Source organism: Gastrolobium bilobum, unplaced genomic scaffold (genome assembly GCF_033153095.1).
Source record: "Gastrolobium bilobum isolate Gb01-03AN ecotype WA unplaced genomic scaffold, APGP_CSIRO_Gbil_v1 utg33064, whole genome shotgun sequence".
In the NCBI taxonomy this organism is placed as follows: domain Eukaryota; kingdom Viridiplantae; phylum Streptophyta; class Magnoliopsida; order Fabales; family Fabaceae; genus Gastrolobium; species Gastrolobium bilobum.
In genome coordinates this window covers 113,817-130,217 of record NW_026896642.1, presented here as the reverse complement: position 1 = coordinate 130,217, position 16,401 = coordinate 113,817, and the positions used below count along the sequence as shown (strand labels likewise).

Genomic DNA, 16,401 nt, shown 5'->3' with positions numbered 1-16,401 from the left:
ACTTTTATCTCTTCCTTATTTTAGAATTGCTTTTTATAAAAGTTGAAGCTATTTATATTTTTATAAAAATATTTAGTTTTTGAAAAAAATATTTAGCTTTTCACTTCTGCTTTTCTTGAAAGTTAAAATTTTTAGCTTCTGAAAAAAGTAAGTTTTTGGCTTTTTTGTGACTTCTGCTTTTTTTAAAAGCAGACATCCAAACGAACTAAAAATGAAAAGTGCTTTTTTCTTTAAAAAAAGAAACTTTTGAAGAAAAAAAAAGCTCATCCAAACAGGCCCTAAGTCCTTTGGTTAAAGAGTCAATCAACTTTTTCAACAATTAAGTCATTTATATACAATACAAGAGAAAAGGAATTTTACCCAATGGGTGCAGCTCAGTTGGTAACTTGGCGCTGAGTTAGTGGGGTTGGATATGTGTTCGATTCCCGCTGAATGCATTCTTGGGGAGGGGGCTGAACCTTTAGCCATCACTGTTCCCCCGCACTCCGGATTAGTCTCATAGCCGGCTCAAAGAGTCGAAGCTCGTGGGGATACCGGAGGGAGCCAACTCGTTTCGAAGAGATAATTACGGTTGGGTAACTCCAAAAAAAAAAAAAAAGGAATTTTCTCTCATTGACCATAAGGTAAATATACTAACGAAATTATTTTCATTATAACTCAAGAAGGTCAGTACCTTGTCAAATCACCATTAAAATAAAATAAAATCCATAAGTAATAACTTGAGATTTTAACATTAAATTCATTTTTTCATTATCAAAAATAAAATAAAACCCAAGCTGATCCAAACACGATATAAAATTCAAAACCCTTAATAAGGAGGCCTTATAGAAAGTTTATTTCGAAACGAACTCATAGCATGACATCAAAAACTAAGTAAATATATATCTCTCACTGACTCCATAATAACTACAAGATCACACAAAATCACTTACCTCTCCCACTAAAAATATGCCAAGTATACTCTCTACATTAATTATAGGCTAACTTTAACGCAATGCCCTATCCAAACAAAAATTCATAAGGAAAAATTTAGATCTCATCTCTATTCATCATAATTCAATTCAATCAACAACTTTATCATGACATTATTATCATTCATATCAAAAGTATATTTATCACTGATACCTCTCCCACTAAAAATTTAAAAAAAAATATTTCAAAATGAATCAAACATGTTTTCGAATCTATTTAAAGGAACTAACATAGAAAATTCATTATTAAGGCAAAACAGGTATGCATCAGAATAAACTAAAGAACAATATACACCTTCAATTAAATCAAGATATTATAATGAGGCCAACATAATAGTACATTCCCTATTGGGAAGAATGCACTAACCAAGGTTGTCACAAAGGTCAGAACCTCAGATGAGTTAATCAATGAGCACAACAAGTTGTCATAAAAGGCCAACATAATAGTACATTTTTCTTTGGGCGGAATGTACAAACTAAGGTCAGAACCTCATATAGGTTAATCAATGAGCACAACATTGGATTTGGAAATCTATCCCCTTTGGGTAGATAGACCACTAGAGCAATGAGCCTTCAATAACTTCATCTACAACATCAAAGAAAAGTTTCTCATTGAGCATACATTGGCTTCAAAGGTTTTTTCCCTTTGGGCAGATAAATCACTTAGACCATGGCACCTCTATTAACTTCATCCCAAACAAGTTTACAGTTATAATACACAATTATTCCCTTTTGGTAGGAAATTGCATGAAATAATTAAAATTATTCCTCAAATTTTACAAAAAAAAATCACAAACCAATATGAGTAATCTAACTTTGGTTGTAATTACCCATAGTAATTCATGAAAGCTCTTGCACACGAATCAATTTTCTATTGCCCAAAGTTATAATACAATCAATTAGTAGGTAAAACACCCCTACTAATCATGAATTCAGAATAATAGCATTCTCAAACAAGATTTACACTTAAACATTTCAAGTGAAAGCATGTCTCTCAATAAACAAAAATATTAGAGTGAGCATTAAAAGTTGACAACAACTAACAATATATCATAACCACATCTAGTCACATCATCATTGGATGCAAATATAATAAAACCATTTTATCTGCTATATTTTTCACCAAAATATACACCGAAACCTAATAATATATTACAAAGCCACATTTAATTATAACATCACACAAGTAATATTTGGTAAAATTAGGTTGCTATTAGGCTCACAAGTGCCTCATGTGCCATAGCCTCCAGGATGGACTTTACTCAAAAGATCCAAATAATTTTTCTTCTTCACAAATTCAATCAATCACCACAAAAATAAATTGCAATCATAAACAATGTATAACTCTAAATGAAGCAGTTTCATCAAAGTTATCATGGATTCATGCATTTTATTCATGTTGAATACAATGTACGTACCCCTCATGGCTACCAAATAGCTTTTATTTTAAACTATTCGTTTGAAAGTATTCAAAATACTTTCAAACTAAATACAAAAAACACCAATGGTAATGTATTTGTCTCTATCCAAATATTTTCATTAACCCACAAATAAAAAATATATCGTGAAGCCTTTCAATGAATTCCAACAAAGGTGTCAAATCAAATAATAATAATAAATTTAACTGAATACAAATGTATAATTAATTGGTTTGATGATTGTATCATTGATGTTATATTCTCTGCCATATAATCAACAATCTTTCCATATGCAATAGAAATAATGTCACTATATTTCAATCAAGATCAATCACAATAAATATTATAATAAAATTTATTTGGAAAACATATATAGAAAACCACACACTATTATGAAACATACCAACAAAACAACAAAAAACCCAAAATAAATAAAAAAGAAAATATCACCTCAAGAATGCACTAAACGATACTGTTGTTTTGTATTGTAATTCAATACATGACAGTATTGAACTATATTAAATTGGGTTAAACAAAAAGTTATTCGGCTTTATAAAAAATTGATGGATTTAGAAAATCACGTTTTACAAAGTGCCTTGGAAATTTAATTTTGATTTATTGAAAAAAAAACAAACTTGATTTAAAAGTCATATAATCAATAATAAAGGAAGACAATAAAACTAATCCCAAAAACCTGATTATGTATAATAATAAAAAATGGGTCCTAAACTCATATAATTTAGGCTTTGATACCAAATGTAAGAAATTTCATAAAATATGATTATATAACATTAGAACACCAAAAGATTTAGGGTTACTTGTTGAGACATTATTCTGATTTCTTAAAAGCTTTCTTGCTTCTTGTTTGCTCTGATGCTCCTGCAAGGTTGGAAAGACCAGGATCTTCCTCTGCAATTCACATCACTCCATGTTCATAACTTTCAATGGGACAAGTTGTTGAGTGGCAATTTTTCAACACACTGTGAATGCAGAAGGGACCTAGCCAAACTTATTAACCCTAGTCCCCTTCCCATCATGGGCCTATGGGTTAAGCCTACACTATTACCTACACTAATTAGTCTACATATATCCAAGCACAAACCAAATGATCACTTAATTAGATGAGCTTTATACTGCACCCACATATGGATAATGACTTAGCCCATTTTTATCAAAACTAGAATAATTATAATTAATTGAAGCCCACAGTGATTTTAAAAATTCTAACAGAAAGAGCATGAGATGGAGGAATGACATATTGTTCTGAGTCTCGCCTAAATTAGGCGAAACTGCTTAGAATATTTCGCTCATAATGGGCGAGAGTTGTAACGCCCAGCTGCTTCAAGAATCAATGATTATCCCCACATACTAACACGAGACTTTTCAGTGTGCTTTTTCCTCACTCACACACTTCTTGAGAAAACTTCTCAGGAGGTCACCCATCCCAGAATTACTGCAAGACAAGCACGCTTAACTATGGAGTTCTTCTGTTCTGGGCTACCGAAAAGTAGATGCATCTTGTAAGAACCCGCACCGTTAATTAAGGTATTTAATTAATTAATTATGCAAAATTAGGAAATGATTCCATAATTGACCCTAATAATTATTTATGAGGCTTAATAATCATAATAAGTGATTAAGAATGCTGAAAGTCGTTTTTCGGAAGAAAAGTGCAGATACTGGTTCTGCTAGTCGGTATAAATGCGTGCCGAAAAAGTATCCCGAAAAATTAAAGTAAGTGCATGATAATTACTAGAATAATATGTAGGACTTGTAAAACGAGTTTCAAGTCCAAATAATGAGGACTGGTGCTAGAAATCGGTACTGGCTTTGAAAAGCGCGTACCGGAAAGGTGCTCAGAAAAATATAAGAAAAATATGATAATTCTTGGGAAAATGTGTGGTTTCAGAATCCAAAGTTTGAGATTAAAATGCTAAGCGTAGCAATTAAAGTTAATACTGTGTGTTTAAGTGTGTTTGGGCTATAAATACTCCCATTATGTGCACAAAACCCTAGGATCAGATTTCTATACGTGAGTTGGGGCTGACCATTTGCTGGTTACTGTTCCATTAGCTTTCCCTTCTATTTCTTGAGCCAAGTTGTGATCTTTCTTGAGTTTCTTCACATTTCCACCTTGTAAACACTTGGGAGCATCCTTGTGGGAGTGAAAGGAGGGTCTTTTCTGAGTCTTAGCCACTGTTTGAGTCAGTCTTGAGGGCTGAGTTTGGAGGTTCAGTAGTGGAAGCCTTGGTCTTGCCATTTGTGAACTCCAAGTGTCTATCTTTGTGGAGAAATGAGCCATCTTGTTGTGCATTTTCGTGCACCTTCTTAGTCAGAATTGTGAGGAGCTGTGTTGAGCTCCAAGAGCATCTCCCTTTGCTGTTTTTAAGCTGTGGTATGATCACCAACCTTTATCTTAAGTTTAAATGCTTAAAAATGGTACCTTGATGCATCTTATGACTTAAAGATGATAACTTGTTGTTGGGTAATGTTGAACACGCCTAGAAATGCATGATTAGATGTTTAAAATCAGTAAAAAGGGAACCTTTAAGGGATATCTTCACGAAAATGCAGAAACTACATTCTGTCGTGAAATATCCGGATATTTGTCGAACAGATATCCGGATATGTGGTTTTGGGATATCCAGATATTGGACATCCGGATATGTGAATCTGTATATCCGTATATTGCATTTCCGTATATGGACAGTGAGATATCCGAATATTGCATATCCGGATATGGTCCCGAGGAATATCCGGATATTCTGGGATTTCGCAGAACAGTAGTTGTACTGTGTGTACAGTAGCCTATTGGGGGTTTGTGGACCCTAGTTTGATGAAGTTGAACTTCTGTATTTAATGGACTAAGCCAGAATCATGGGATTAAGGGCTTGTGGCTTTGTTAGGAGCTTTAAGACTTGAAAACGTAATGAAAAAGCGTTGTCTTTATTTTGTATGCATGTGGTACATGTTTATTGATTTATATTTGGTCCATATCAGATTGTGATCTGCTGTGATTGGACTTTGAGCTTGTGGCATTGGATAGCTAGCTTAGAGGTAAGCTTTCGTGTCCTCGGTTTAGCCATGTTGTGGTTCCACCATGTCCCATGGGGATATGGTATATGCATGCTGTGTTACATGCTTTTGATGTTTTGGAAATGCTGTTGAGCTATTATGTGTTAGTGCCTTGTTGATATGCATGGAGGTGTTCCACCTATACGGTAAGCCTGAGTATGTAGAACATACAAGAGGGTGAGGCTGTGGGTGAGGTGCAAGCGGTGTTCCTTGTACTACATGTAGGGAATAGACGTATTCCTACATTTCTCTGGCCAGTAGATAGTGATTACACTCATGCCATAGATATCTGTTGCACTACATAGTTTTGGAACTGATAATGATATAAATGCTTTTTGAACTTATATTGCACATGTAAGTGAGCTTGGGGTGGAAGATCCTTGAGGACCCCTTGTCTTACTGAGATTTCTAGTTTAGAGATCTCACCCCACGTTTGGGGAATGCTTATTTCAGGGTCAGGTAATGTTGAGACCTCAGGCGGTAGGAGGCCGGAGCTGAGTTAGATTGCTGTTATATTATGCTGCCATGATTGGATGCTGGATTTGCATGTTGTTTATTTGCTTATAGCTTCAGTTATGTTTATGGAGTTTTACGTTGAGACTGGTTGTGTACTATGTTTATTTGGTGAGCATGGGGATTGTCCATGACACATATTATTATTATGTCTTGAGTCTTTTGGAGTTGTAATAATGTATCAGGATATTGTCCGGATTACTTGATGTAATGTCGTGATTTAGATACACACTTTATCTATATATTGAGGTATTTCAATAGATGTCTTATTGCAATTTTACATATAGGCGATATTTTATGAAATTGATTTAGTAATCAAGTTGGTAATTGATAATGACGTCATAATTGAAAAGAAAAAAGAATATTCCGCATTTTTAATTAAGCACCGCTTAATACGATGTAATGTTAATATTCCGAGTATACACGGGGTGTTACACATCTTGTTAGTATATGTAGTACCAATTAATTCTTATAAGCTATCACAAACTGTGCAGTCTCATACCTGCACAGTTTTTGGAATCTCTCTCTTTCGGGTGTCGATTCGATTCATCCATTCATATAACCCCCGCTGGAAGCCTGTCAGGAGCCGCTCCTTGTCCATGCCCTTTCGCACCGGCGATCACTCCCCGCCTTCGTAAACGCTCGAGATGTTACAAGAGTGCTTTCATTTTAAATTGGACGAAATTGAGTGTAATAGATTCGTAATTTAGTTCAAAATGACTATATTTCCGTAATTTTTATTAAAATAATAATATATTAATTTTTTTGCCCTTATATGTTAGACTTTATTCAAATTTAAGAAAAAAAATAGTGTAACATAAGTCCATCTTGTAATATTCGAAAAGAAAAAAAATTAAAAAACAATAAAAAAAATTAAAAAAAAAATTACGCTTGCCGCGCAAACCTTCCAAGGATTGAGCGCTCAATGAAGCGCCGAGCATTAACACACACACACACAGATATATATATATATATATATATATATATATATATATATATATAAAAATTACATAAAACAAAAAAAGAAAAATTAAGTTTTCAACACTGAGGTTGCGCTTCTAGCATAGAGGTTGCAGGTATTGGATATATATATATATATATATATATATATATATATATATATATATATTACTTATATATGTATATCATAATTGTAAAATCATTATTAAATGATAAAATATAAATAAATAATGAATATAAAGGTAATATAATAAAAATAAAATAACATAGTAATCAATAAATATTAAAAAATTAAAATAATATATATATATATAAACAGATAAGTGTATAATAAATTGAAAATAAAGGACAAAAATTAAAAATGCTACGTGGTAACACCTCACATCTCCAGCACAATGAAAGTAGAAGATTCTTTTAACAAAACAATCATTACATGATGTAGATATTATTTAGGAAAAGAAGAGATTATGTGATATGAGTTACGTAACCTATACACGTAATACATTTTTCTCTATATAAATACGTCCTTGCATAAAACGAAAGGAAGAAAGTTCAAGATAGGGAGTAAGAAAGAACATAAGGAAATCTTAAGAGAGAAAACAAGAGGAATTGGGAGGAGAAAGGGAAACAGAATAAAAAAAAGGTAATATTGGGTGATGACAAAAGTTCTCTCATTTCCTTTTATTTATTTCTCAAAACAAAGATTTATTTACAAGCCTCTGTTGTTCTGCCAAATTATTCTTTTTATTTACTCTTTACTTGGAGTTTATTTCGTTACAGTAATTTGATTTGTTCAGTAATTTTATTTCTTACAGTATCTATAGTTTCTTTTAAATTTTATTTCCTTTCACATACTGATTATCAAGCGGAGTAATTAATTGGTACCAAATAATTACAAAGAGAATGTGTAAATTTAATTGATGAAGACTGCTATGAACTGACCCACAGAGTTGGGTTCAGACGATTATAGTGTAAGGGACGTCTTATCGTGGCTTGAGCTCTTCCACAATAAATCTTTCATATGTAGGGAACCACAAAGTTGAAAAATTATTTAGCTTCAGTTAAATATTACACAATGCATTATTTATTATATTACTTCATTTTATTAAAATATCTGAGAGAATGGTATTTTCCGTTATTACGGCTAGAAGCGGTTATAGTTAGAAAACTTCAATATTACGGAGAATTTTCTCACGTGTGTTTGTTTTATGTTAACCTTTCCAAAAATCATAATGCCTAGTCTAAGCTTATAAGATGAAGGATGGAGTATCAATGTTTACTCTTACGAGGACCACATGGAGTTCTATATTGTAGTAGGAAATCAAGGAGCTGCTGCAATATTCTATGCTGAAAGTGTGGAGACCTACACCTATAGACTAGATTAGGATACGACTTTTGTATTGTAGAATTATGTGATGCCAGTATGTAAAATATAAATTGAAGTGATGTAATATTTAGTAGATTGTAGGACCAATGTAAAATAATTTTCGTATGTACCTGACTTAATATTATCTATAAAGTAGTGTTAGTAGATGTTTATATAGTTCCCTTTTTAATTGTTCTTATCATCGATAGTAAAATTTATTAAATCAATCTATATTAATTAATAACATTAACTCCTTTTCATCTTATTTCTCACCGATTATGCATAAAGAGAAAACATAATAAATTTAAAGAAATCATGTAATATTCCTTATAAAAGTTAATATTAAGGGATGTTACACATCTCCCTTCAGCTTTTGTCATTATTATTTTTTATACAGGAGAAAAATTTGGAGAACGATTTAAATTTGGTTATATATCAATCTAGTATTTGTTACACTCTCTAAATTAATGTAAATTGTACTTTCTTCATTTCCTCTGGCAAAATTTTATGGGTCTGTCGTTGGCTTTTCTTCCTTGCTAAATTCGTTCAAAGTTTTGTTAAGCACTTTTTTAGATGGGTTTATTGTTTGTCCTGTCACATGATATAAGATTTTGTCATGTCATCTCCTTATAACTATGTACTTCGGAGAATATATAGTTATAACTTATAATATTAAAGTTATTTTATTTTTCTTCAAAAAAATTTCATAAACTTGTCGGCTAATGTGGAGAGAATTTTTTTATTTTATTAATACTATAACTATATGGAGTATATAGCTATAAGGAATGGTAGGACAAAATCTTATATCTTGTGACATGACATTCAATGAACCCTTCTTAGATAAAGAGAAATGTGGATTTTCTTACAAGAACACTATAGAAACAACTATTGGTTCTTGTAGGATAGTAAATAACATGATACTATTGAATTCTTCTAGGGGACATTTGGTATGAGAGAAATTTTTTTTGATCGGGAAGAAAAATTACATGAGAATATGATGAGAAATTTTTGTTGCCGGGTAAGTAACAAAAAGGTGTTTGGTAACCCAAAATTTTGCAGGAAAACTTGGATTAATTTTACTAAGATATGTTTGGTTGATTGTAAAAAAATGATGAAAATATTTACTGAAATTATCTTTTTCCACACCTAAACAATGACTCACCAATTGAGGTTTGATAAATGTACTTTGATAGAGGGCATTTTAATCACAACAAAGTGTCAAGAATTTGTCACTGAATTGGCAAAAAAAGGTAATCACCTCTAAGATTGCAAAATTTTTGCACCCATTCATGAACAAAGTTAAAACACGGCAAGCTTTTTTTCTTGGACACCTTTTCTTAATCCTCCTACCAAACATTGCCTATTATTTTTCCTATTCTATTTTTTTGGCTAATTTTTTTTCCCTACCAAACAGCCGTGTTAAATGGACATTTGCCAATGCAAATTTTAGTATATAGAATTATAAATCTTATTTATTTTTTTATTTGGCATCCTATTTTTTATTTTATCTTTTGCAAAATTTGCGTTTAATTTTATATAATGTGACACGACATCCGATGAACTCTTTCTAGATAAAGAGAAACTGAGTGCAATTTTCTTACAAGAACACTGTAGAAACAATTATTGGTTCTTGTAGATTAGTAAATAGCATGATAGTATTGAATTCTTCTGGTGTTAAATAGACATTTGTCAATGCAAATCTTAGTATATAGAATTATAAATCTTATTTTTTTTAATTGGCATCTTATTTATTTTTTTTGTGCAAAATATAAGCTTAATTTAGTGCCATTATCACGCTAATTGCTTGATGTTTCCCTTGCGCTTAAAATTAACATTTTAAAACACTCATGATTTTTATTATACGTTTATTGAAGATTTTTTTTCCAAAAAAAGATAAAAAGTGAAATAATCAAATATTCAAATTGTTGAGATATATAGTCTCACATTGGTTGTATGAACAACTAATGTGGAGTTTATAAAGTCTTGGGCACTCCCACCCTTTGAGCTAGCTTTTGGAGTGGTGTATCTCAAAGTTCTTTACATGGTATCAGAGCTTCATGTCCCGAGTTCAAACCTCGTCGCCTCTCACTTTACCTTAACACAAGCAAGTTGGGCCTGTTGCATTGTCCAATCTTCAAGCCCGATTGACTCTTTTATAAGACTTTGGGCATTCTCACTTTTAGAACTAACTTTTGGAGTGGTGTATCTCAAAATTCTTTACACTCGAATAAACAAATTGTCCATGAGGTTCCCGAAAGTGTTATATGTGGTCAATTTGATCCCTCCGTCCACATACCTTAGTTAATGTTCTCGGAAGTGACGTATATTTAAGTGCTATATATGTATACTATACACACATATCTTCAAACGGTATCCCTCTTTACTCAGGAGAGCGAATTTTTTCATGTGAAAAAGTGATCATTTGATTATGTATTTAATCACAACTCATCATTAGTGATGAGAGAAGAGAGAGAAAAAAAAGAAAAATATATAATTTTTAAATAAATAATTATGATCAAATAACATAATCACTTTTTTACTTAAGAGAATCCCTTCCCTCTTCTCTCACCTTTCCCTTCTCATAGAAACTAAAAGCTGCGTCAGATGGAAAAATGTTTCGTCATCCTATTCAACCTTATGCAAGCCCATCATACATTATACTATGGAAATTTAAGTTTTTTTTATAAATAAAAAAGTTAGAAGAATAAAAGCAAAAAAAAAATAAATTTAAACTATAAATTATATGGTCACAGACTCACAGAGGTTTTAATATGAATATGATATCATGATCTAATAATTTCAGAAACGTAAATTATTAGATCCAAATAATTTTATGCGTAAAAAAAAAAAAAAAGGATAAAAAGATGATGTGATGTTGTTTTCAAGCAACACGAGGCAGCTAACTGTACCAGCATATTTGGAAAAAGTAACAATCAATGGTGACAAACTGACAATCACCCGTTAATCAAAGAGACAGTGACCAAAATGTTACGTTTTGATAAAAAAATTATTAGAATATCATGCGAATATTAAAATTTTTCAAATTGCTACGCGGCATAATTCTCTACTCAGTGTAGCAAATTATGCATGCAAATAATTCGCTACACAGTATAACGAAATATGCCACGTCAGAATGCACAGAACCAAAAAGTGCCATGTGTCAAAATTATTGAAATTCGCTAGTGTAGCGAATTTCAACATTTTGACACATGGCACTTTTTGGTTCTGACGTGGCATATTTTGTTACACTGTGTATCGAATTATTTGCATGCATAATTCGCTACTCTGTGTAGCGAATTATGCCGCGTGTCAGTTTGAAAAATTTTACTGTTCGCTTGACATTCTGGTAAATTTTTTACCAAAACGTGACAAAATGATTACTCTCCCTTGAGCCAACGCATGGGCCCATTCTGTTTATCATAAAGCTTATCCACAATTTGATTGGTTGTGATATACGGTGTCAGAAGCAAGTACTCCCCAAATTTTTGAATTCAAAATCAATATTAACAACATTTTTATTACAAACTAATTAAGGTAAGTGATACATAAATCTGAATAAAAGTTAGAGTAAATACTTTTTTTTGATCCTCAGTAAATTTTACTATGCCCGTTTTAGTTCCTAACAAATAAAAAGGCTCATCGTGATCCCTAAAATTTTAAAATGAACCTATTTAGTTGAAATCGTGGTCCTTCACAAATTCAAAAAAGACTCATATTAGTCCCTAAAAGGACAAAATGGGTCCATTTTGAATTTTTAGGGACCACGATGTGTCTTTTTATTTTCTAGGGACTAAAGCGGGCATCGAGAAATTTGCTGAGGACCAAAAAATATATTTACTCTAAAAGTTTTGAATTTCGATATTATAAAAATAATTTTTATGTGTAAATTATATTGAAATATATATTATTTGTTACATTTAATTTTACTGTATTAAAAATTATTTATATCAAAAACATAATTAAAGTCTGTATATAAAAAAAAATTATTTTCTCTAAAAGTTGAATTTATTACATGGGCGTTGCTTTTCTTCCGTTATTGAAAAAATATCATTTTCCAGCGGACTCAAACATCAAAGTAATAGTGATTAAAGTGTCATTGTTTACCAACTTTTTTATCTAAATGTCACACGAAGAGTCTTATTTTTCAATCTGCCACGGGGACAAGTTCACAACTCGGTGTAGCGAACTAGTTTTTGCTGACGTGTCAAATTTCTAGTGGATAACAAATATCAAATTAAAAAAAAAGGTTTGAAGGTCGCTACATACGGTAGCGAACTTGGTTAAACCAAGTTCGCTACCGTATGTAACGAACTTGCTGTCAACTAGAAATGTGACACGTCAGCAAACCGAGTTTGCTACACCGGGTAGCGAACTCGCCCCGTGGCAGATTAGAAAATAAAACTGTTCGCGTAGTATTTAGGTAAAAAAATAAATGAACAGTGATATTTTGATCATTGTTCCAACCTCAAACGGACCCATCACTTCAAAAATTTAAAAAATAAAAATAAACTCAGTACAAACTTTCATGAGTCTATAGCAGAAAAGTTCAATTTTTCTTGTGGCATAAAAATTGCTTTCCCCTTTTTACATTCATGAATAATTTATGGGATTTATAACTATCATGTTATATGAATGAGTAGATATTTCTAGCATATTTATCGAATTTTGTGATATTTTTGAAAAAAAAAATCCGAGGGCCCCAACTTAGTGTTTCTTGACATGATGTATCCGTTTTTCTGTAACTATAATTAAAAATCCCATAATTTATATACGTTAACATAAATGCTAATTATTATGAATTTTATAATTCTCATGTTATATATGAGAATCGAAATCTCATATTATAGAAACAAAAATCACGTGTGATCTATATATTAGAAAAAATCATGTGCGAAATCTACGTTAGCATAAAAATCGAAAGGTGTATAGAAATTATGATGCATGAAAATTATAAAACTCAATTAGTATAATTGTTAGTAATAGCAAGCAAGCAAGACAAGAGTGGATGCTTTTTGTGTTGAACGAAAAATAAAGAAAAAAATATTAAAATAAATAGTTATAACATTATTACTTTTAATTCAATCTTATATGGTTATAAATTTATGATATTATTATATATATTTTCTAAAGAGTGAAGTACCTTTTGAGTTCTAAAAAAAATCGACTCGTGGCTCTTCTGTAATTCAAAATCTACTCATGGATCTTCTTTGAATTTTAGAGGGACAACGATTTCAACTAACTAAGTGCCTGTTTGGATATTCTCTTTTTTAAGTTAGAAGCTACTTATAAGTATAAACTAGGTCAAACAGATTTTGGAAAAGCTCTTATAATGAAAAACTCTTTTTTTATAATGAAGAAAAAAGATGAAAATTAAAAGCTCCTAAGAGAAGCTTTTTTTTAAGCTCTTATCTGTTTTTCTTGAATTGTGTGCTTTTTTTTAAAATAAAGAGTTATAAAGATAGAGAAAGATAAATTTCTTGAAATATGTGCTTTTAATTAACTTTTAAGCTAAAACTTTTATGTGATTACCAAATAGCTTTTAGCTTCTTTTTTTAGCTTTAGCTTATAAGTAGCTTCTAACTTAAAAAGAAGAGGATCCAAACAGGCTCTAAGTCTATTTTAAATTTCAATTTTTTTTAAGAAATTAAAATAAGCCGCATAGTTTTTATTATAACCCAAAAGTACTTTATTCGTTTTTAAATCTATTTCCAAGCAATACTGTGGAAAAGGAGGCTCATTTCGTCTCATCTCGTCGACATTAAAATTTGCGGCGTTTTATCGGCTCACGTGTTTTTAGATTTTCTCGTTTATTAATTTATTTTATACGTTGAATAATTAATGATAACTTTTTTGAAAAGAACAACTATATTATTTAAAATTGAAAATACCTTACTAGATATAGTAAAGCATTTATATTATTTTTGAAAAGAACAACTAACATTATATATATCTATAGCGGAGGCATTGTCTCTTCATATCAAACTACCAAAATGGAATTTGAAACGTGGATTATAGCTTCGTTGGTTCTTTTGTTGCCAACTATGGTTTGGTTCTTAGTCACAACACTGTCCAAATCCAACACTTCTTCTTCTACCACCGCTATTCCAAAAGCTTACCCAATCATTGGTTCTGTGTTCTCCATTGCGGCGAACAAACACCGCCGAGTCCAATGGATCTCCGACATACTCAACAAAACACCGTCCTCCACCTTCGTCCTCCACCGTGCCTTCGGTTCCCGGCAAGTCTTCACGGCGAACCCCGCCGTGGTCCAACACATTCTGAAGAACAGCTTCCCACTCTACAACAAGGGATACACCTTGAGCCGTGCCCTCGGCGATTTCCTCGGCAACGGAATCTTCAACGCCAACGGCGAAAACTGGAAGTTCCAACGACAAATCTCAAGTCACGAATTCAACACCCGATCACTTCGGAAATTCGTTGAAACAGTCGTCGACGTTGAACTCTCCGATCGTCTCTTCCCCATTCTCTCCAAAGCCCAAAAAACAACACTCGTTATCGATTTCCAAGACATTCTCCAACGCTTCACCTTCGATAACATATGCAAAATCGCTTTCGGCTTCGACCCTGAGTACCTCATCCCTTCCCTGCCGGAAAAAACCGCGTTCGCCAAGGCTTTCGACGACGGAACAAGCCTCAGCAGCGAGAGGTTCAACTCCGCGATTCCTTTGTTCTGGAAGATGAAGAAGCTCCTCAACGTTGGATCCGAAAAACAACTGAAGAACGCAATCTCCGAAGTGAGAGGCTTGGCGAGAAAAATCACAAGAGAGAAAAAGCAAGAGCTAAAAGAAAAAGCGACGCTTGAAACCGTTGATGATCTTTTGTCACGGTTTTTGAGTTCAGGTCATTTGGATGAAGAGTTCTTAATAGACATAGTGATAAGCTTCATACTTGCAGGTAGGGACACAACCTCTGCAGCACTCACGTGGTTCTTTTGGCTTCTCTATAAGCACCCGCACGTGGAGCACGAGGTTCTCAAAGAGGTTAATGAAAAATCAGAGGCACCGGTTTATGATGAAGTTAAAGACATGGTTTACACTCACGCTGCGTTGTGTGAGAGCATGAGGCTTTACCCGCCGGTCCCTGTGGACACTAAGGAGGCTGTCAACGACGACGTTTTGCCAGATGGAACTTTTGTTAAGAAAGGGACGAGGGTTGCGTATCATATCTACGCTATGGGAAGATCCGATAAAATATGGGGTTCGGATTGGGCCCAGTTTCGACCCGAGAGGTGGCTGAATCGGGTTGAGGGGAAATGGAGCTTCGTTGGGGTGAGTCCTTTTGCTTATCCCGTGTTTCAGGCGGGTCCCAGGGTTTGTTTGGGTAAGGATATGGCGTTCTTGCAGATGAAGAGAGTGGTGGCTGGTGTTATGAGGCGGTTTAGGGTGGTGCCGGCGGTGGAGGAAGGGGTGGAGCCGGTGTACACTGCGCACCTAACTTCTCTGATGAAAGGTGGGTTCCCTGTAAGGATTGAGAACCTTAGCTAAGAGAGATGAAATAAGTAAAAGTAACTACTTACGTTCCAGCATGTTCGGATATTGCTTTTATGATTTTAACTTTGGTTAAATTAAGTTGCACTCCACATGTTTAATGGGGGTGCCCTTAATTAATCATATATATATTTATTTAGAGAAATGATCCGTTTACAAATTTTTTGTGCAAATTTTTTCAAATTACACTATCTTCTCTCGAAAGAAGATAGTATAACTAGTGTTCTTCCGGAAGAAGATAGTGTAATTTGTAAAAGTTTGTAAACAAAAAAGTTGTAAATATAACATTTTCCTCCGTATATTTATATTGATACCTAATGATATGATATCCACTCTCAGGTGCTGTTATTTGCGTTTACATCATCGAATGATAAATATTTACTTGTCATATATTTGTGAACAACGTTATACTATTTGTTGGATATATTAATAATGGGTTCGCTTTTTCTGCAGTTACTGCAGATAAGTTATATGCAGTAAGCTCAATACGACGTCGTTTTGGACGGAAATCATGGTGTTTTTGTAATTTTAATTTATTTCAGGATTATAATAGTCTTTATATTTATAATTTTTTAAAATTTCAATACCAA

General features: G+C 32.8%; 1 protein-coding gene across 1 annotated transcript; it reads left to right on the top strand.

The window, feature by feature from the left end:
• The first annotated feature begins 14,293 nt into the window (after positions 1-14,293).
• LOC133301226 (cytochrome P450 94A2-like) lies at positions 14,294-15,808 on the top strand. Its single transcript, XM_061500844.1, has one exon. The coding sequence runs from the start codon at positions 14,294-14,296 to the stop codon at positions 15,806-15,808; it is 1,515 nt and encodes a 504-aa protein (XP_061356828.1).
• The last annotated feature ends 593 nt before the right edge of the window (positions 15,809-16,401 follow it).

Coding starts and splice junctions, on each gene's coding strand:
- LOC133301226 (XM_061500844.1), top strand. CDS start 14,294: ATGGAATTTGAAACGTGGATTATAGCTTCGTTGGTTCTTTTGTTGCCA.